The 22119-nt window shown below is 39.0% G+C and overlaps 1 protein-coding gene across 2 annotated transcripts in view; it reads left to right on the top strand.

Annotated features, from left to right (window-relative positions):
- OTOGL (otogelin like) overlaps positions 1-22119 on the top strand; it is a 144294-nt gene that overhangs the window by 112717 nt on the left and 9458 nt on the right. For both annotated transcript variants that reach the window (XM_070407618.1, XM_070407617.1), the window contains 12 exons: positions 94-308; positions 4323-4464; positions 6382-6567; positions 7962-8174; positions 8707-8811; positions 10622-10729; positions 13281-13382; positions 13904-14008; positions 14092-14132; positions 18524-18587; positions 19947-20125; positions 20561-20665. In XM_070407618.1, coding sequence (XP_070263719.1) covers positions 94-308; positions 4323-4464; positions 6382-6567; positions 7962-8174; positions 8707-8811; positions 10622-10729; positions 13281-13382; positions 13904-14008; positions 14092-14132; positions 18524-18587; positions 19947-20125; positions 20561-20665 — 1565 coding nt within the window. The remainder of the gene's footprint in view (positions 1-93; positions 309-4322; positions 4465-6381; positions 6568-7961; positions 8175-8706; positions 8812-10621; positions 10730-13280; positions 13383-13903; positions 14009-14091; positions 14133-18523; positions 18588-19946; positions 20126-20560; positions 20666-22119) is intronic.

Raw genomic sequence — 22119 nt, 5'->3', positions numbered from 1 at the left:
AACCTTAATCAATTATTATGATGATTGAATTCTGCTGCCTACATTCGGTTTAAGTGAAAATTTTTTCCTTCTAAATGTCACATATCTTTCTAGGAATTTGCAATGATGATCCAGATGATGATCTAAGGATGCAAAATGGCACAATTATTACAAATATGGAAGACATAGAATTATTTATTGAGAGCTGGGAAATTGAGAAATCATTTAAAGTAATAACAAGAAGACCTGTTAGAAATTGCACTGAGTATGATTGCAGTCACTGCATTGAATTATTAAATAGGAAAGTTTTTGTTCCATGCCACAATAAAGTAAGTTGAAAGTGACCATAGGTAAGAGCTGTCCTGTTAGATATGTTGACAGTAAACCCAGTAAAGTCCTATTCTCGCCATGATGTCCTTCTACGAAGAATAGTTTATCTCCAAACCTTCTGTCAGTTTGCTTTGGAATTCAGAATCATTTGCTGTTTATAGATTTATCGAGAGGGAGGATAATTACCTTTTTTCTCCCTATTTTTATTTCAGAACTATATCAACAGCTTTCCAGAAACATGAAATTCCATCTTTTGAATAAATGCCTCTAGGAGAAAGAGATCAATGTCACTTGATAACCCAGTATAGAAACCACGACAGTGAGGGGTTTAATCAATTCCCTATGAACTTGGCCTCTGAGGGGTAGACTTATAATAGAACCTGTCACATATTTAATTTTCTTTATTAGTATCTAACTTTCTGACTTTAGGTGAATAGAAGATATTTTAATATAATCTCTATATTTTAAAAGATCCACTATTAGACACAAAGAACAGACAAATACAGCATTTCATGAATCACTTAATGGAAAGTTAGTAAACTTCTCGGCCCTAATAGGCTTTGTGTTAAACTCCTGTGATCCAAAGATGAATAAGACTTTCTCCTCGTCCTCAAATAACCTAGTGGGAAAGAAAGCCTGTGAATAGATATGTTGCAAGATACACTATGGAGGTATATGGAAGCCCGGGGTTGAAGAAAATTTCCCACAGTTTAAGACATTTGAATTATATAGAAGAATGCATTTTCCAGGAGAGAGAAGGGAGGAAGGGAGACTTAGGCAGATAAAACAATATATGTAAGAACAGTCTTGGTGTAAAAGTGCGTGTTAGGAAAACATTGAAGGTTTAGTGCAAGTCCTGTGGATGGGAAGAGCCTGGAGGAAGAGAGAGGGGATTGTTGAAGCAGGAAGGAACTCACTGTGAAGCACCTTCCCTGCTGAAGGAAGTGCAGACTTCATAGTCCTCAGCCTGCCTCGAACTTCCCCTGAGGACAAAGGCAAAGGGATTGAAGTCAGGGACAAAAAATGACACATTTCTGGAGCTTCACTTTTACTTAGAGATTTGGATACAAATAAGTTTTAAATCAGGGGTCCTCAAACAACAGCCCGTGGGCCACATGCAAATACAAATATTGTATTTGTTCCCGTTTTGTTTTTTTACTTCAAAATAAGATATGTGCAGTGTGCATAGGAATTTGTTCATAGTTTTTTTTTTAAACTATAGTCTGGCCCTCCAACGGTCTGAGGTTCAGTGAACTGGCCCCATGTTTAAAAAGTTTGAGGACCCCTGTTTTAAATGTTTACATTTTTCAATGCATGCACACAAAAATGAAAACATAGCAAATACTTTTAAACTGATTTCAGCATCATTTTTATGTCTTTTAAAAGCAGAGTGATTTTCGAAAGTTGAATTTTTAACTGGAAACCTGGAAGGTTGATTAAATCAGGAGACTTTTCAGCTTACCTTTCAGGGCATAGTTAGGCAACACAGGGTACCATTTAGTCTAGAATAGCCTCCACTTTTCCCTTAGGACCTTCCCAGTGCGTTTGATGGCAAAAGAAAGGAGTGGTCATAATTTGGTTTCCCTACTTCTAATCTTCATCCTTTTTTGCAAATTACCAGATAAGGAGGCAGATGGTCTTTTAAACATCGAAAAGGGATTATATCACTTCTCTGCCTAAAACCCATCAGTGTCTTTTACTGACACATTCCAAACTTCTTATCAGGGCTTACCAGGTCCTCCACGCCCTGCCCGCCCATCTCCAGCTTCCTCCTCTACTACACTCTTCTTGTCTGCTACACATCAGCCTCTCTCCTTTCAACACTGAATATTTCAGGTTTTTTTCTGTCCATAGGTTTTTATGCTTTCCTCTTGCAGGCTATTTTAACGTGGTGACTCCTCTTGCTCACTAAAAGGTTTTCTTAAATTGAGATCCACAAGGCAGAGAAGAGATCCATTTTATTCACCTTTATATTCCTCATGCATAGCATAGTTTCTGGTATGTAATCAGGTGTTCAATAAATTACAGAAGTATGCATAAATGAATAGATGAATGGAGGATACGAGAGAAACAGCTTTGGGGGGGTTAAATGGAGAAGGGATATCATTTTTATTTTGAGTAAGTTAAGTCATGTGGGACTTTAAAGCAAAAATAGCCACAAAACAACTTAGAAACATAATTCTGGAGTTCAGAGGAGATAAGCTGAGGCCAGAGATCAGGTTTGGGAAGTTATTAATACATACATTTTAAAAAATTATAATTACTAATATACCAGAGTCTGTTCTATAAACTTTACATATATTAACTCACAGCCACCTTAAGCAGTAATACGCTTATTATTAACTATTTGACTTACAAAGAAATCAATGCAAAGACTTTAATGCCCAGATGGTGGTAGAAACTGAAAATAGGTGAGCCCAGGAAGAGCAGTTGCAATGAGTAAACATGACCAGTGGAAATGGGATTTAGAGAAACACTCCGAATGAGAGGCAGCAGAGAAAACAATGAGCAGGTGAGTGGCAATAGAGTTCTGTACCCTCGAAGGACACAGAAAGTCCTAAGAAGCAGGAAGGGTTCCTGGCGTCAGAGGCCTCTGAGAGGTTGGGGAAGGTTCCGAATGTCAGTGTCCCTGGTATTTGACAATTAGGAGGCCCTGATGACCATCACAAGAATTCTATGCAAAGTAAAGTAGTTGGAAACTGAGGAGAGGCAACAAAGGAGATTAAAAAGGAAGTGGAACCTTGCTTTGTATAGATATGAACCTTGAAGAAGAAATGATGGGATGTGTAAAATATTAAGCATTTTATCTGAAACTGATCTATGTCAGAATTTAGCATCTGAATGTAGAATCCAAGCATGTACATTCAGATGGGGGGTGGGGGGTGGGGGGCGCCCAGAAAAGATGGCGGCAGAGTAGGTCAAAGTTACACTCACCTCCTGCCAGGTCCGAACTGGACTTACAATTAAATTACAGAGTCAACCTGAATGTCAATGTTTAGTATATTTGCTGAATGAATGAATAGAGAATTGGAATAAGGATCTTAAAAGTTAAATTATTTAGATTTCAGGCATCTCTAGATCAAAATGAAACAATCTGTAGGAAAAAAATGCGTCCCTAATTACATTGAGGTATGAAAAATTAAATACATTATTTGAGCAACATATTAATATACATTTTTAAAATTCTCACTGAGGACATGTTATTCATTGAATTTAGAGAGAGGAAGGGAGAGAGAGAGAGAAACAGAGAAAGATAGAGAGAAGAGAGAAATGTGAGAAACATAGATCAGTTACCTCCCGCATGCACCTTGACTGTGGATTGAACCCGCAACCGGGATGTGCCCTGTCGGGGAATGGAACCCACCACCTTTCGGTGGTATATGGGAGGAGGTTCTAACAGATTGAACCACACTGGCCAGGGCTGTGCGTGTTTTCTTAAGCATTTATAACCTCATTTAGTGAGCAATGCTGTGTATCATTATGGAAAGCTTCAGAAGCTTCTATTTTACTTATAATAGATCAAAGTCTTACTCCATACATAGAAAAGACAAGTGTAACCTAAACTGTGATATCAGAAATGGCTTTTGCTAGAGCCACATACTCTGCTTCTTTTCCACACTTTTTTATAAATTGATTTTCATTACAGTTGACATACAATATTATAGTAGTCTCAGGTGTACAACATAGTGATTAGACATTTATATACCTTACAAAGTGTTCACCCCTATAAACCTTAGGATAAATACCCAAAAGTGGGATTCTTTTCCATCTTTATAAATTAGATTTATGTAGATTAGAGAAGACAGTACTTATCTAAAATGTGTTTTATCCAAAATATTATAATTCAGAGGTGACAGCTCATTACCGTGAAGTTTTGAAAATCTAAGGTCAAAGAAGAACTGTAACGCACATTAACTTGCTGCTCTTTGATTTTCCAAATAGTGTTAGTCTAGCTTATGGCATTTAGAGAAATAAAATAATATAACTTATCCAAAGGCACAACATTTTTCTAGGTTTCACCACAGAACTTTTGTGAAAAGATGTGGATCAATTATACCAATCATTGGAACCATGAATGTGATGCGCCGTCTGCGTATGTGGCTCTGTGCAACAATTTTGGCATCTGTATTCAGTGGAGGACACCTGATTACTGCTGTAAGTGGTACACTGCAAATCATATTTTCTAACAGCCAAGTGACTTTCCATTGTTTTGCATTCACTTCTTTCTTTTTCTTTTCATTTTTCATCACAAAATAATTTCATAAGAATAACTGCATATCAATCTAACGTAGAAGCAGAAGGCAAGCTTTCCCACATAGGCAACTTCTGTTTTTATCCTGATCTAAATTTAAAGTAAACCTCAATTACCATAAAAGAAAACCTAGTCCAGCAAAGTAAACTGAAGAGTTAAAGAAATCAGAGAGGATTGAAGAGGGACTTTAATTCTGCATCTTACAACACACTTTGTTCATCCCATTTAACCTGCTTCATCTCCCCCGGCTTGTTCTTATCCAGTTATTATGTGGAGAGGATGGATATTTTTGCCCCCTTTTCTCCTTTTCTGACATAATATCCACTTCCAGGAAATCGATGTTTCTGGCTTTCTTTGATATCTTCATTCAATATTCTCCCAATTACATGGTTGTATTTCCTTTGTCCTTTGTATGCATTCTTTGCCCATTTTTATCTATAGGATTCATGCTTTCCCATCAATGTAATGCTTTTCATAAAACATTTATAAAACATTTCACCAATCCTGAGCACATCTTACAGAAATATCAATTTAATAAATAGTGACTAAAAGGATTAAATGGTAAAAGATCTTCAAAGTGAATGTTAACTCAAATCCTCCAAAATAACAGTTTTTTCCCCCTAAGGGAAAAGGAATAAAATGCATAGAGAAAGAATATATATCACAAACACCAACTACATGACTCTACCTCAGAAATGAAGCAGCTCTCCTGTGCCCTTCTATCTCCCTTGTCTCCCTGCCCTCCCAGATGTCATCACTACTCAAGAGTGGGAGTGCCTGGTTCACAGGAATGTATGACCTCACCAAATTTACAAGATACTGTCACATTTTTCTCCACTAAGATTTTACCAGTTTGCACACCCACCAGCTCTGTGCTCATATTTTTTCTTTCTTTTTTTTTAGAGAGAGAGGAAGGAAGAGGGATAGAAACATTAATGAGACAGGAACATCATTGATCAGCTGCCTCCTGCACACCCACACTAGGATCAAGCCCCAACCCAGGCATGTGCCCTGACCAGGAATCGAACTCGCGACCTCTTGGTTCCAGGGTCGACACTCAACAACTGAACAACACTGGCCAGGCTGTGTTCATTTATTAACAGTATGACTTTTTAAAAAAATATATATGTTATTGATTTTTACAGAGAGGAAGGGAGAGGTATAGAGAATTAGAAACATCGATGAGAGAGAAACATCGATCAGCTGCCTCCTGCCCACTCCCTTCTGGATATGAGCCCGCAACCAAGGTACATGCCCTTGACTGGAATCGAACCTAAGACCCTTGAGTCCGCAGGCCAACACTCTATGCACTGAGCCAAACCAGCTAGGGCAACAGTATGACTTTTTAAGATCACTGAAAATAAACAAGAATTTTCTAAAACATAATTTAGAAATTGCTTTTGACAGTGAAGGATTGAACTTAAATATGCAGCATTCGTCGTTTTTATGACATGGTTGAATTGCATACTTAGAGTGTATTTATTTGCTTTTTCTGTAGAATAGAGCAGGAATTTCATAATAGTTGACTCTATATTCATGCCAACGAAATTTGGGCTGCTTATTGGTGAGATTCATTTATAAATCAGATGAACTTTTCTTACCATAACAAAATACTAGCTGGACCCCTGGAAGATACTCAGAAATACCCACCCATTTTTAAATTTTCTGATTTGTGATTACATAATAAATGAAAAAACAGACTTTGAAGAAACTGAAATGTGAAAAATTACTTTCAAAAAGAAATCGACATTTCTTCATTTTATTAGAATTCAAATAGATTACTTTTATCATTAGCAAACTCTGTCCTCTACTCCTTCTAGCTCTGAGTTGCCCAGAGGGTAAGGAATATCAACCCTGTGTGCGTCCCTGTGAGGCAAGAACATGTCTGAACAGATGGTTCTATGGACATGCTTCATGTCTGAATGTAAGAGAAGATTGTGTGTGCAAAAATGGAACCATTCTTCACAGGCCATATTCAACCCAGTGCATTCCAGAGGAAGAATGTGGTAAGCAGCAAAGTACAAAATGACCTCTTACGGATCCAGCAAACAAATACAAACATTGTCAGATCTTGAAGAGATTTACTGAGAAAGATTGATCACAAGTAACCTAGCTGTTGGAAAGGCACTGAGTTTGTTAGTCTGTAGTTGGATTTTAGAGGATTTCAGTTAAAGTTACCAAAACAGGTGCTTTGGTGGTGATGTTTTAATCTCCACCTGTGATAACTGGGCAAGAGTATGGAAAACTAAGAATGAAGATTGTAGTATGTGAATTAACTCAAATTCAAATTATTTCAAGTTTCCAGCTTTACCTCTGTAAGCCTGAGTCATGCATCTGTAAATTGGGGAAAGTACCTATAAGGTTAGTGTGGGAATGCACAAAATAATACAAAGCACTTCACAACAGTGCTTTGAGAAAAAATAGCACTTAAAAATTTCAGATTCTGTTATTATCTGAGAGAAAAGAGTTAATATTTCTACTTTCATTTTCAAACCAGTTTATTCTGACACATTATCTCCATGGTGGTTTCAGGTGAAAAACTGAGAAAATTTTAGTCTAGTACTTTAGCAGTCATAGGGCTCATCATCACACTGAGAAAAAAAGACATTTAGGTAAAATTAAAGAAAAATTATTTAGGCATGCAGAAGTGAAATGCATATGTAGCTTCAGAAACAAGTTTGTGTTTGCCATTGAGGAAAGTATTTGTGGAGAGTTTGAGAATATACAGGCATGCTTATGTTTGTTTTTAGGAACCTATGAAGTTGGCTTGCTAGTAAATAGAGTGGTATAAAATAAGTTCATTGGAGGCTGTGATGCAGTGGGTCACTACATTTATCTTTGTTACTCCTTAAAAGAACTACTAGAGAACCATATTTATTATTAATGAAAACTTTAATAATAAAACTAATAGAGTCACTAAGTAATATTTTTTGTTGTTGCCTACTTTCCATGTTGAGATTTAAAGTTAAAATATTTTGAATTTTCATATCACAACAAATGTTAAGGTGAGGTAGGGATTATCTTGTTTTCTAATACCACTCATTTTCAACAGTTAATATTTTAAAGCATTTAAAGTCATGTTACTGAGTTTGTTCAAGTGAAGTAAATTGTGTTAACAAGACTTAAAATTAAAAAAAATAATTAGCCAATTATGCTATTTATAAAATAGAGTACACACATTTACAGAGAATTTTAGAAGGGAAATATATTTTCTGCAGACTACATCAATCATTTCATTAAAGAAAAATACAAGCTAGTATCTGATGAATGAAAAGACAAATGTGAGGAAGGATAGGTATGTGATATGTGATCTGTGCCACAGTCTGAAATCAAAATACAGCAGCTTGATTGATTTTCGTGCCCAGGTTATGAATGATGTGACATTGTCAATCTTTTTAAGCATGTACTGACAGTAACGACCAGCCCCGCACTGCTGGGGAGATTTGGAATGGGGGTGTTGATGAATGTGCCCTCTACAAATGTCTGGAGAATGGAAGCATCATTCCTATAGAGCCTGACTGTGAGGAAGAGCCCTCGCCAATTTGTGAACGAGAAGCCGAGGTCATCCTGGGCATTGTTGACAAGGAGTCCTGCTGCTCAAAGGAGGTTTGTGGTATGTACTCAGCTGAAGCTGTACAGTCAGTTCATGGCACAAAACATGTATGTTTACAACCGTTGTGAAAAAGTGGGTGTGCATGGTGCTGGGTATAAAAAAATGCAAGTTTGAGGTAACAATGGAAGTTTTTCCGTAAATTTCACTTGCACTTTCTCAAAGCAAGTTTTGCCTTATTATGGTTTTGCTGATTTTGCAAATACACATGCACAACTCTGCCTATTAATAGTTAGTAATATTCAGTAACACATGACAGACATGGAAAAAAGACAGGCATGTGACATGTCATCTGTGCTGCTGGGCCAAGCCAGTCTTAGGATCTGGGAATCTTTGATTTATGACAATCGAGGGTGAAAAAATAAGTAAACCTTACATCTGCTGCCTTTTTACCTATGACCAATTTTGTAAACAGATGGGTTGAACTGCAGTGTGAAAACATGCATAATGAGAATCATTTCCCTGCTTTGAATTGGAATCATTAGGTTTTAGTCATGTTCATTAATATTTTAATGCTTCTGTTTCTTATCTGCAGGATGTGACATGACCTTGTGTGATATGACCATTCCGACATGCACAGATAGCCAAAAATTGTACATTGGCCATAGCCCTCTTTCTTGCTGTCCACAGTACCAATGTGGTGAGTAATTGATTAGAAAAAATAATAGTGAGAGTCATTGTTCATTCAGAATAGTGGATTAAATTCTCATTCTTTGTGTCTGCAAAGAAATAATCTATTTTTAAGATTGTGGAGCTCTGCCTGGGTGGCTAAATTTGTTGGAGCATCATCCCATACACCCAAAGGTTGGGGGTTTGATTCTGGTCAGGACACATACCTAGGTTTTGAGTCAATGTTTCTCTTTCACATCAATGTTTCTCTCTCTCTCTCTCTCTCTCTTTCTCTCTCTCTCTCTCTCTCTCTCTCTCTCTCTCCCTCTCTCTCTCTCCCTCTGTCTCTAAAATCAACAAACATATCCTCATATAATTTAGACAGTATATGCATGTATATAGAAATAAACTCATTTTAAAGATTTTGATCTTTTTGAAATATGTAAAAAAATATATCTATCCTATCTAATAATAGACAAACATGGTAATTGACCATACCTTTGCTACGCCACCCATTGGCTAATCAGCGCGATATGAAAATTAACCGCCAACAAAGATGGCGGCTAATTTGCATACTAGAGGCAGGATGGGACAGCGCGCGCTGCCAGCGCGCCGCCATCCAGGGAAGCCCGGCCCCGGAAGACCCAGAAGCCAGGCAACGTGAGCTCAGCATCCGGCTTGGCTGTGTGGAGGGAGGGAAGGGAAGGGGCCTCGAGCCGGAGTCTGCAGCAAGGGACCCTGGGCTCACAGTGACCTGAGCCTAAGGTCCAGGCCGAAGGAGGGGAGGGAAAGGGCTTCGGACCAGAGTCCATGCCCTGGCCGGGTGGAGGGAGGGGAAAGGAGGGGCCTTGGGCTGGAGTCCGCAGTGAGGAATGCTGGGCTTGCAGTGAAATGTGCCCAACATGTGCTCACCGGCCGGGCCGAGGAAAGGGAGGGCAGGGGTCTTGGGCCGGAGTCCGCAGGGAGGAAAGTTGGGCTCTCAGAGTCCGCCTCCAGGGATGTCCAGCGTCCACACCCCAGCTGGGTGGAAGGAGGGGAGGGGAGGGGCCTCGGGCTGGAATCTGTGGCAAGGGACGCTGGGCTCCCAGAGTCCACCTCCAGGGATGCCCAGCGTCCACGCCCCAGCCGGTGGAGGGAAAGAAGGGGAGGGGCCTTGGGCTGGAGTCTGCAGCAAGGAATGCTGGGCTTATAGAGACGCGAGCCCAGTGTTTGCACTCTGGCCAGGCGGAGGAAAGGGAGGGCAAGGGCTTTGGGCCAGAGTCCACGGTGAGGAACGCTGTGCTCACTGTAACGCAAGGCAGTGTTCACGCTGAAGGAAGGGAGGGGAAGGGCCTCGGGCTGGAGTCTCTGGTGAGGGATGCTGGCATTATTGCAGGCCCAGCTATGCCCCCCCCATGCACGAATTTCATGCATTGGGCCTCTAGTATATAATTACAAAAGCCTAAGCAACTGTTACAACTGGTCAACAGAAAGACCAGTCGACTGGTCGCTATGACGCGCACTAACCACACACTCAATGCAGGAGCTGCCCTCTAGTGGTCAGTACACTCACAACAGACAACCTCCTGGGGCTGGCCAACCTCCTGCAGTCCCTCCTCCCGGCCGTCCGGCCCCCATAGGCCCCCATCGGGACTGGGCTTGCCAGCCCCTATCAGCCCCAATCGCCAGTCAGGCTGAGGGACCCCACCCATGCACAAATTCGTGCACCAGGCCTCTAGTAAAGATATATTCAAAGATAACTTAAAATGCACTATTTTATTTATTTTATCCCACAATATGCAGTTTTTTGTGTGCTTTTTAAAATACTATGCAGTATTGAAAATAACTTTGGGTTTCTGCAGAATGTGACCCATTGAAATGCCCCAGTTTTTCAATACCAGAATGCAGAGAAGACCAATTTATGTTTCAAGTTCAACACGACGAGCCTTGCTGTTTTGCTCCTCTCTGTGGTGAGTGTTATATGAGATAATTTCTTGGAAGAAGGAGGATACAGGGGAAATCTCTTATTTGATGTGAATTTCATGGGACTGATGGAAACCAATATTCTGCTTTTATAGGAATTCAACTGAATTAGAACAATAAATAAGAAAGTCCAGCATTTTAAATGACTCTTACAATTATTAGTTAGTACTACTTTTCCCTATCCATAAATAATACATATATTAGTCAAAACGTGATCAAGATAATATAATTGAAGTGTTTTTCTTTAATAAAGCCATCATCCAGTTCTTTTTGGAGAAAAAATAAGCTTTGGGTTTCCTTGAAGAACCAAGTAGAATAATGGATTCTGCTAAGACATTATATGACCTCTTTAAAACTTTATTTCCTATATGATCTTGAAAGAGAATGGTAGAAATGAAGGTTGTCTTGGAAATGCTGTATATGGAGCTATATATCTGATAAACTGAACATTGGAAAATAAAGAATTCTCTATTTTCCATTTCCAGTGAATCCTATGTAATAAAAGGGTAATATGCAAATTGACCCTAATTGCAGAATGACCAGGAATGACCAGTCACTATGATGCACATGCACACTGACCGCCAGGGGGCAGACGCTCAACACAAGAGCTGCCCCCTGGTGGTCAGTGTGCTCCCACAGGGGTAGCTCCTCTCAGCCACAAGCTGGGCTGACAGCCGAGAGTGTAGCGGCGATGGTGGGAGCCTCTCCCACCTCCTCAGCAGTGCTAAGGATGTCCAACTATGGGGAGTGGGCCTAAGCTGTCAGTTGGACATCCCCCGAGTGCTCCCAGGCTGCCAGCGGGATGTCTGACTGCCAGTTTAGGCCTGATCCCCCGGGGAGTGGGCATAAGCCTGCAGGTGGACATCCCCTGAGGGGTTCTGGACTGTGAGAGGGCACAGGCCAGGTTGAGGGACCCTCCCCAAGTGCACAAATTTTTGTGCATTGGCCTTTAGTTATCATATAAAAGATTGCTGATTAATATAGGTTTTAGATATACTTAAATCAAAACACATTATTTGTACCAGTTAAGGCTCTTTGACTACTGCAAGTAGTCAAAATTGGTTGATTCTAGCTTATGCACAACCAATTATTGGAAGGATTTTGGGATTAAGATTTTGAAAGATTAAGATGAAACAGATTAGGCTCTGAGAAAGAGAGAAACCAGCTAGCTGCTCTGTCAATTATTAAGTATTGAGTCAGCAACATTTGTTTCCTGTCCTGGTGTGCTTCCATTTATGATTCAAATGCCCTAGAGATTATGGTTCAACCAATGTGAATTGTTTTTTCACAGAAGCCTGATGAGAATGAGGTGCCTTTATAATAGTCATACCAGGTCTGGAGCATTCCTTCCAGGTCTTTACAGAGTTTTTATCAAAATTGGGAGAGGAACGCTGAACACTTCAAAAGGACAAGTGCCACCTGGCTGGTGTGGCTGAGTGGTTGAAAGCCAACCTATGAACTAGGAGGTCATAGTTTGATTCCAGGCACATGCCTGGGTTGTAGGCTCAATCCCTGGTGTGGGGAGTGCAGGAGGCAGCCAATCAGTGATTCTCCCTGTTCCTTTCCTCTCTGAAATCAATACAAATATCCTATCTAATAATAGACAAACATGGTAATTGACCATACCTTCGCTACGCCTCCCATTGGCTAATCAGCACGATATGCAAATTAACCACCAACAAAGATGGCAGCTAATTTGCATACTGCAGGCAGGACAGGATAGCACCATCCCCCCTGCCCTGCCACAATCTGGGCCTGCTATCTGTGACCCAGGGTGGTGGGCATCCGTGTGCGACCCAACCCCGGGCGGTGCCCCAACCCTGGATCGGCCCTGCCGTGTGCGCGACCCGGGAGGCGGGGTAGGCACCGAGTGATCGGGCCTGCCATCTGCCACCGGAGGAGCGGGCCTAAGCCAGTAGGTGGTTATCTCCCAAGGGGTCCCAGACTGTGAGAGGGCACAGGTGGGGCTGAGGGACATCCCACCCACCCACCCTCCCCCGCCAGTGCACAAATTTTTGTGCACCAGACCTCTAGTCTATAATAATAAAAGCTAATATGCTAATTAGACCAGACAGCCAAACCACCTTCTGGACATCCTTCCAGATGACCTTCTGGATGAAGCCAGGGCTGCGAGGGCTGAGCCCCTTGCACGAATTTCATGCACGGGACCTCTAGTATTTTTATGAAAAAGGGCAAGTGCCTATTATATTGTTTACTCATAAATTAGACTAATCAAGAACAGTGAATTAAGAAAACTTAAATAAACTAACCAATAATATTTCAATCCTAACAAAAAAAAATTATTCCAGAAATCTTAATGCCCTATGTTTTTAGTAAAATGGTATTCTATGTCACTCTGCTTAGAAAGCATAAAGCAATATACTCAGAAAGTATACTTGTTTTTATGACAAAATAAGATCTGTTGAAGCCTTATTTTTGTTTATGTTGATTTTCTATACATACAGTAATCTGAACTAATGTTAGATATCTTTTTTTTTTAGCTCAGCTGTAACTTCTGGCTTTTTGTTTTACCTTTAGTGTGTGAATCTTGCACTGAACCTATTCCACTATGTACTGATGGGGAATTTCTCACTGTGGATCTTAATACCACACAGTTCTGTTGTCCTCAGTATTACTGTGGTAAGTATATCTTAACTAATTTGAAATATTTACAAGTGTCCAAAGTTTTAAGAAGCTCAGTTCATCTTAGTGCTACTGTCATGTCAGACCATAGTTGAATTCTAGCATATAAAATACATATTAAACATAAATAATGTTTTCATGTATCTAAGAGTTCTTCTTGGATAATACCATTACCTATCAAAAATAGATCAGCTATGACAAAAGATCAGCTATGACTTGTCTCACTATCCTAGAATTTCAAGTAATCTAGTTGTTTCCATACCCTCTTCACTTCCTTTCTCTTCTTGTACTCCTGCCGTTTCTCAGGGCTCTTTACTTGGTGCGCTGTCCTACTGTTGTTGTATGTGTTATGAATCATTTGTTTGTCCTCACCATCACAGGGCAATTGGGTGGTGGGGGAGGAGGCACTGGGGAGAAATTAGTTCAGGCACTACAGCAGTTGCAGTGAATTCAATGGTAGGTAGTGAAATTCCTGATTCCATGAAGTTAATCTTTACCCATGTGATTTTTCTATTTAGTTTGTGAGCCAAATCTTTGTCCTGTGCCACAACTCAACTGTGCAGAAGATATGAAACTTGTGAAAGAAAATGTATCTGGTCAATGTTGTCCAATATGGCATTGCGGTAATTAGTTTTCATATTTTAAAGTTTTATTACAATACATGAATGTATTCTGATCATTATAAATGTTGATTTTTGCCTTTTAGAATGTAGCTGTGAAAACCTTGTTATACCAACTTGTCAAGTGGTAAGAACACATATTTTGATAGACTTATCATCTAATTTAAATCAGTTTTTTCTTCCTTTACCTCTCTTATTTCTGAATTCTTAAAATTAATGGAATTACCCTTTTTAAGTTGTATTGAAGTGGATGAAAACAATGTGCTCTGATATTAGAGAGCTGTCAATGTTTTATGTTCTACTTCAGACAGGAAAGTATAATACCTTATTTTTTCCACTGGTGACTGAATCTACTAATCTCATATCTAATTAAGTTCACTAGTCTTAAAAGCAAACAAACCATTAAAAATAATACTATCTCAATATTGGTATAGATAGTGGTGATGTTTCATGAATATATATTTATCTTCAAATTCACTAAGTTGCATGTCAAATAAATAAAGTAATTGTATTTTACAAAAACATTAATACAACATTTACTGTAATGATGAGTTATCTATTTTTGCATAGAATGTATAAATAACTTCCATAAAAATGATCTCTTGATTTTTGTGTGCACTATATACACATCTATAGAATAAAATAGAATTATTGTATTGTATTTTCTCAGGTTCTTAATAGTTTACATAACATGTTTAGCATATTGTATCAATGAATCTTCACAATGTAGGTATTTTTAGCTCATTTTATAAATAAGGAAATCGAGGTTTGAGAGAATAATTTATTGACTGAGATCTTCAGGCCTCAAACCAGGCATTGTTTTGTGTATATGTCTGTTTATGTGTATTCCTTTATTCTTTCCACTCTGCCTTTATTCTTTCATTTTCTTTACGAATTGTAGCCAAGACATAAGTTGACACAAGAACAAAAGCAAGAATAGACTGTCTTGTTTCTATTAGTGACCTTGCCTTTCTTTAGCTGTGACTCACTTTCCTAACTGTAATATGAAAATAATAACAATACCTATGTCATGTGAATGAAATAAATGAATATAAATTAGATAATACTTAACATATAACAAGAGCTCAATAAGTATTAGCGATAATTATTATTACAACTCCCCTCCCCCATACTGAGAATTTTACCACAAGGTGTAGATCATCATGGAGATGGAAGGTGAGCATCAAGAAAAGTTTGGAAGAAAGTGATAGGTTAGGAATCCTATATAATAAAAGAGGAACATGTAAATTGACTGTCCCTTCGCTATACTCACCAGCCAATCAGGGCGAATATGCAAATTAACCCAACAAAGATGGTGGGTTAATTTGCATACACAGGCGTTGGGCAGAGAGCAGAAGCAGAACTGGCAGCTTGGGGGGACATGACTCCCTCAGTTGCTCCCTTGGTCGCTCCCTTGGGGGGACGTGGCTCCCTCAGTCACCAGGCGGAGAGCAGAGCAGGAGAGCTGGAGGCTTGGGGGGCCGTGGGTCCCTTGGTTGCTCCCAACATGGGTAGCACCAGGAATTCTGGGAATAGTAGTTCTGATGGCAGGACCAGAAGTGGAACCCCAGAGTGCAGGGAGCACCAGGAATGCTGGGAATTGTAGTCCTGGTGGCAGACAGATCTCCTAGACCAGCCATGGGCAAACTATAGCCCACAGGCCGGATCCGGCCCGTTTGAAATTAATAAAACTAAAAAAAAAAAAGACCGTACCCTTTTATGTAATGATGTTTACTTTGAATTTATATTAGTTCACACAAACACTCCATCCATGCTTTTGTTCCGGCCCTCTGGTCCAGTTTAAGAACCCACTGTGGCCCTCGAGTCAAAAAGTTTGCCCACCCCTGTCCTAGACACTAGAGCAGTGATTCTCAACCTGTGGGTCACGACCCCTTTGGCGGTCGAATGACCCTTTCACAGCGGTCGCCTAAGATCATCCTGCATATCAGATATTTACATTACGATTCATAACAGTAGCAACATTACAGTTATGAAGTAGCAACGAAAATAATTTTATGGTTGGGTCACAACATGAGGAATTGTACTTAAAGGGCCAGAAGGTTGAGAAACACTGCACTAGAGCAAAGTGAGCCTGGAGCATGTTACTATTGCAGTGGGGGATGGAGGGAAAGCAAAGATGGGAGACATAAGTAAAATCAGAGTGTCTAGGAAAAATTAAAGGGAAGATATCCTAAAACTTCCAGGAAATCTCCACCAATGAAGCAAAGAAAAAAAAGCCTCTATTATTCTGTGAGCAACAAACCAAACTGGGTTGGGGGTCTCAGACAATTCGCTCATATGATTACAAAGACAGATAGAAACTCCTGGATTGGAGAGGGCTCCCCTGAGGGCTCCCAGATTGGAGAGGGTGCAGGTCGGGCTGAGGGACCCTCCCCCCACCCCCACTGCATGAATCTTCATGCACCAGGCCCCTACTAATAAATAAAAAGAGGTGAACTATTCCAGATGGGGACTAGTATGAACATGATGAGTACATGTACAAAGGAGTGAAGTAAGATATGTATGCTGAAGGATCACGACCTCTCTCTTTCCTTAAGAAAGAGCTAACCTAAGGAGGAACAATGAAGGATGAAGAACTATCCAAACTGTTGAATTAAGGAGGGCTTTAAAAGCAAGGCTGAGAAATTTTTGTTTGATTTATTCGTTTATTCTTTTAATTTAATCATTCAACTAATATTTGTTAAAACCCAATTATGTTTGGTTATGGTGCCAGCCACTTAAAAATGCACAGTCCTACCCTGAAGAGCTCTGTGTAGATTTAATGTGATAGGAGATAGAGGGGTCTTGTATCAGATAGGAATTATTATAAAAATGGTGTTTGAGGGAGCAGATATTGATAGTCCTGTGAAGCAGGATAAGGACAGTTAAACATTAGGGGACAGGACATCAGCAAGAGACTGGTATAGCTGCTCATGAACTTGAGTGTAGTGAGGTTAATACAGAAAAGAAGTGGGGGTGGTGGTGGTAGAGTGTGTTTGAATTCAGGAGGGCAAAATGGAAGACTCTGGCCTTTTGTAATGTATTTTACAAGTGAGTGTGTGTGTGTATGTGTGTGTATGTGAGAGGCGGAAGGAAGAAAAAAAAGACACAGAGAGATATGTAGAGAGAGCTCTAAAGTACCTTTAAATTTACAAGGCTCAGACACTGAATTCACAAGTACTGGATTCTTGGACAAACACTGATGGCCAAAGGAGCAGATCAGAGTGATGCTGGGATTTTAACCTTACCAGCCTCTTTCAGAGCTCTCCTGCTGGTCTGAAAGAGGTAACACAATGTCCTGAGGCATTTCAATAACTTTCAACACAACAATATAAACTACTAGAGGCCCAGTGCACGAAATTCCTGCATGGGGGGTGAGGGCAGTCTGTCAGTCTGGCCTGCACCCTCTCGCAATTGGGACCCCTCAGGGGATGTCTGACTGCCGGTTTAGGCCTGATCAGGACCTCAGTCTAGCCTGCACCCTCTAGCAATCCAGGACCACTGGTTCCTAACTGCTTGCCTGCCTGATCACCCCTAACCACTCTCCTGCATGCCTGATCACCCCTAACCCCTTTGCCTGTCTGCCTGATTGCCCCTAACTCTGCCTCAGCCCCCACTGCTGCGGCTTCATCTGGAAGGACCTCCAGAATGAGTTGGAAAGTCATTCGGCTGTCCGGTCTAATTAGCATATTACGCTTTTATTATTATAGATTCCTTTTTCCCCATGGGATTTTGTGCCTCCTCTGTTCTAGGATCCTTAAAGCATCTTTGAGTAGGACCCTCTATGTTCATTCTTTAACCTTGGAACCTTCATATCTGGGATTGTAAAATGGTACAGCTGCTTTGGAAAACAGCCTGGTAGTTACTGAAAAGGTTCAATATAGAGTTATCATATGACCCAGCAATTCCACTCCTAAATATATACACATGATAAATGAAAGCACATGTCTATACAAAAGCTCATATGAATGTTCATAGCAGTACTAGTCCTAAAGCCAAAAAAGTGAAAACAGATTATGGTGATTTTGCTACAGACTTTAAAGGAGAGGGAAAAAAAAGCCTTTATGTTCATACTGGTAGAACAATTAAGGAGATATTTCCTCTTGGTGAAATTGGGTACTTAGAAAAAAGAAGTGTAACCAAAGGGGTCGCGACCCACAGGTTGAGAACCGCTGCACTAGAAGTTTAGAATCAAACAATATTTTACAGATAGGACAGATCATAAAGATCATCTTATCTGCCTTCACTCATTTAATAGATAAGCAAATGAAAGTTCATGGAGATTAAGTGATCCATGCTCACATTGTTTATTGTGATTTTTTTCCCCCCTGAGCTACTAATGAAATGACCACCAGGTTAATCCAAGACTGTTCACCATCAAATATTTATTATGCACCTGGTATGTGTCTGACTGTATGGTAGGCAACTCATTAAATATTATTTTGTCTGTTTCTTACAGTTGTCATATAAAAAGCCATATAATGTTACATAATAATAAAAATAATATCTTTCTAATAGGGAGAATTTACTACAATAGACCATAACTTTCAGAGTGACTGTGGATGTGTGCAGTATCTCTGTGGTAACTATATTTTTTATAACTTTTAAATGCAGTGAATATTATTGGTATATGTTGTTCACTATTCATAAATTACAAATAATTTTCTTTGATTGGATTACACATTTTAAGCCATTTGCCAAGTTTTGAGTATAAAAATATTATAAATACTATTATATTTCAGTTTCCTCTTTTGTAATATTTCTAAATGTTCTGAGAAATTTGATAATTGGGCAGAAAAGTGAGTAGTGTTTTTCAGAAGCATCACTGTATATAAAGTTGGTGCTAGAGTTTACATACAGTATACTTAACTTTAAAAAATAGACATCTATAATTGACAGATTTTTTTTCTTCTCACTGTTTTATTATTATTGACTAGAGGCCCAGTGCATGGGATTCATGCACTGGGGGGGGGGGGGGGGGGGCTGCAGGGATCGGCCCACTGTAGGAGCACCACTCATCCTGGTCAGCCAAGCAGCGCTCCCACTGTGGGAACACAATGACCACCAGGGGGCAGCTCCTGCGTTGAGCCTCTGCTCCCTGGTGGTCAATGCACCTCATAGTGACTGGTTGACCAGTCATTCTGGTCGTTGTACCGTTCGGTCGCTGGACTTTTATTATATAGGATGTTAACACTGCAAAGCAGAGAGTTGGCTTTTCTATTAAATAACAAAACTTCATATTAAGTATTAATAGGTTAATGGAAAATAAAATTTCTGTCCAAGAGTTTGAAACTTGTATTTTTATATGAGAGAAGGCTTAATTTCCATGTTGGTGAGGCAGAAAGATTTTCTGATCTGATTTCTTCATCACTATCTAGCTTACCCTAACATGCCACTGTTAATGATATGATAGCACATTGTATCAGTTGCCTTCATCATGAAGTATGATTTACATGACTATTTATTTTGCAACACAATAAAATTAAAAATTTATTCTCAAAATAACAATTAAAGAACATTAAATGTTACAGAATCCCATCATGAAGAGATATACTATTATTAATTTAGATTTTGCCTCCATCTATATTCACTCCCCAAAATTGTCATGTTATGTTTCTGGAAGAGAGAACAACAAGTAATTTGACAATCTCTTAGGTCTACAATTCTGGAATCTACTATAAAATGTAGCTTCTGGAGGAAGTTCGATCAGTGAATAGCAGTTGAGTTTACAGATCAATTTCTTGTTATATGTTAAGGAATAAATATGCCACATTATTAAGTAAATTCTTGAGTTATTAACAACATGTAAAGGTGAAGGTCTATTTTGGTTTTGGAAAAATTGCACATCACAATGAAAACATAGATTTAAATAAAAATTCCATTAAATGATTAATTAAAAACTCAATATTGTACTTTTTGTTGACTGTTTTTCTTTTCTTAGAAAAAGATGATGTGTGCGTATTTCAAGAAGTATCAGTATTGAATCCTGGCCAATCTATGATAAAGTATTTGGAAGGGGACTTTTGTCATACAATAGAGTGTCTGGAAGAAAAAGATAACCTTACAGGCTTTCACACTCTGAATTTCACAATGGTGAATTGTTCAAAAGAATGTGACATTGTAAGTATTCTTTATAAGTCATTCTGGTGAGAATTAATCAATCTTAAAATGGCAGCTATAAAATCTGAGCTAGGGAATACTGCATAAGTTAAAAATGTATACTTGAATAGTTCTTCAATAATCTATTAATTTGTAACATCTACCTATTACAGACTTTTCTTTTCCTGTGTATGACCTTGAGCTTCAGAAGTCTTATTATCTACAGCTTACTTAACCTGAAGTTGTTATACCTGCTTGATGAATCTTGGCTGGTAGATGTGAAGATTATAGCGATATAAAGTCAGTTCTTATATGAAGTGCTTTAAATTCAACCTTCGAAATGCTTATAGATGTTCTGAGAGAGCATCTACTTATGTTGGAAAGCACTTTCAGAACTAATTAATTATATATTGGTGTTGTTGTGGGGCTTATTCAATATATTATTATCATACACAGCACCAGGCATATACTCCATCTCCAAGTGATTATGATTGTTGTGGTACCTGCAAAAATGTATCCTGCAAATTTCAAATGGAAAATGGAACATCAGTTATATATGAGGTATGAATTCCTTATTTTCTAAAAATATGTTCATTGGAGGATACTCTTTATACTACTACTTTCTGAAGAAGACATTCTTAAATCAAATAAGTTTTCAAAATGCCACAAACACACAAATACACACAGAGAGTTCTACATACAATAAACATACCCATATACAACATGCTTTTAGTGGACAAGATACAGTTACACTGTAAACTATCTGATACTTTCTGTTGTAAAGAACCATGTTTAACTCATTTCTCAAACTTATTTTATAATACATCTTCATTTTTAAAAATGTCTTTATTGATTTTAGAGAGAGGAAGGGAGAAGGATAGAGACATAGAAACATCGAGAGAGACAACAATTCCGCTGCCTCCTGCACACCCACCACCAGGGATGAAACCCATGCATGTTCCCTGACTAGGAATTGAACCGGTGACGGTGACCTCTTGGTTCATGGGTTGATACTCAACCATTGAGTCACACAGACAGGGCTTCATTTTTATTTTTTAAATGTGTTTTTTATTGGTTTCAGAAAGGAAGGGAGAGGAAGAGAGTGATAGAAACGTCAATGATGAGAGAGAATCATCCATCGGCTGCCTCTTGCATGCCCCACACTGGAGATTGAGGCTGCAACCTGGGCATATGCCCTGACTGGGAATGGAACCATGACCTCTTGGTTCATAGGTCGATGCTCAACCACTGAACCAGCCTGGCATTTTGTTTTATTTTTTTAGATGTGAGGAATGGGCTTAGAGAAATGCTGATTTCTAATCATTACAAAGAAAAACAACAATGATATTTTACTTACTCATTTGAATGAAACACTTAAATAGAAATCTGAAATTCAAGATGTTAGCACTTTATTTAAGCTTTTGATGGTTCCAGTGGATATATAAGAACAAAGATTTAGGTTATTTGACACATTTTCATTTTTTTTTAAATTTTAGTTTTTAAAACATTTTTAATCCTCACTGGAGAATAGTTTTTATTGATTTTAGAGAGAGGGAGGGAGGGAGGGAGGGAGGGAGAGAGAGAGAGAGAAAGAGAGAGAGAGAGAGGTCAATGTGAGGAGAAACATCAATCAGTTGCCTCCAGAGGACTGAACCTGCAACTTAGGTATGTGCCCTGACCTGGAATCAAACCAGCAACCTTTTTGGTGCATGGTTTGATGTTCTAACCGATGGAGCCACCAGACACCATACCAGGGCAACAAATATGCTATACTACATCTTTATACAAAAAATAATTATTATTCAGAATTCCCCCTTTATCTTATAATAACTCTATATAGGTTTGCAGACTGTCTTACTTCTTCCCTAGAATTTTTAATGAAACTTTATAATTTTATTAGTGCTTTGTTCAGTTTTAGGAAGGTCACAAATTGTATTTATAATTTATCTGAAGGTAATTCCAATTTATTATTGCTATCATTACATTTCTTCCATTAATAGTTTAATTATCTGTAG

This window comes from Myotis yumanensis, unplaced genomic scaffold, assembly GCF_028538775.1.
Source record: "Myotis yumanensis isolate MYYU_CA2020_CCGP unplaced genomic scaffold, mMyoYum1.0.hap1 SCAF_3, whole genome shotgun sequence".
NCBI lineage: Eukaryota > Metazoa > Chordata > Mammalia > Chiroptera > Vespertilionidae > Myotis > Myotis yumanensis.
This window is presented reverse-complemented; position numbering and strand designations above follow the sequence as displayed.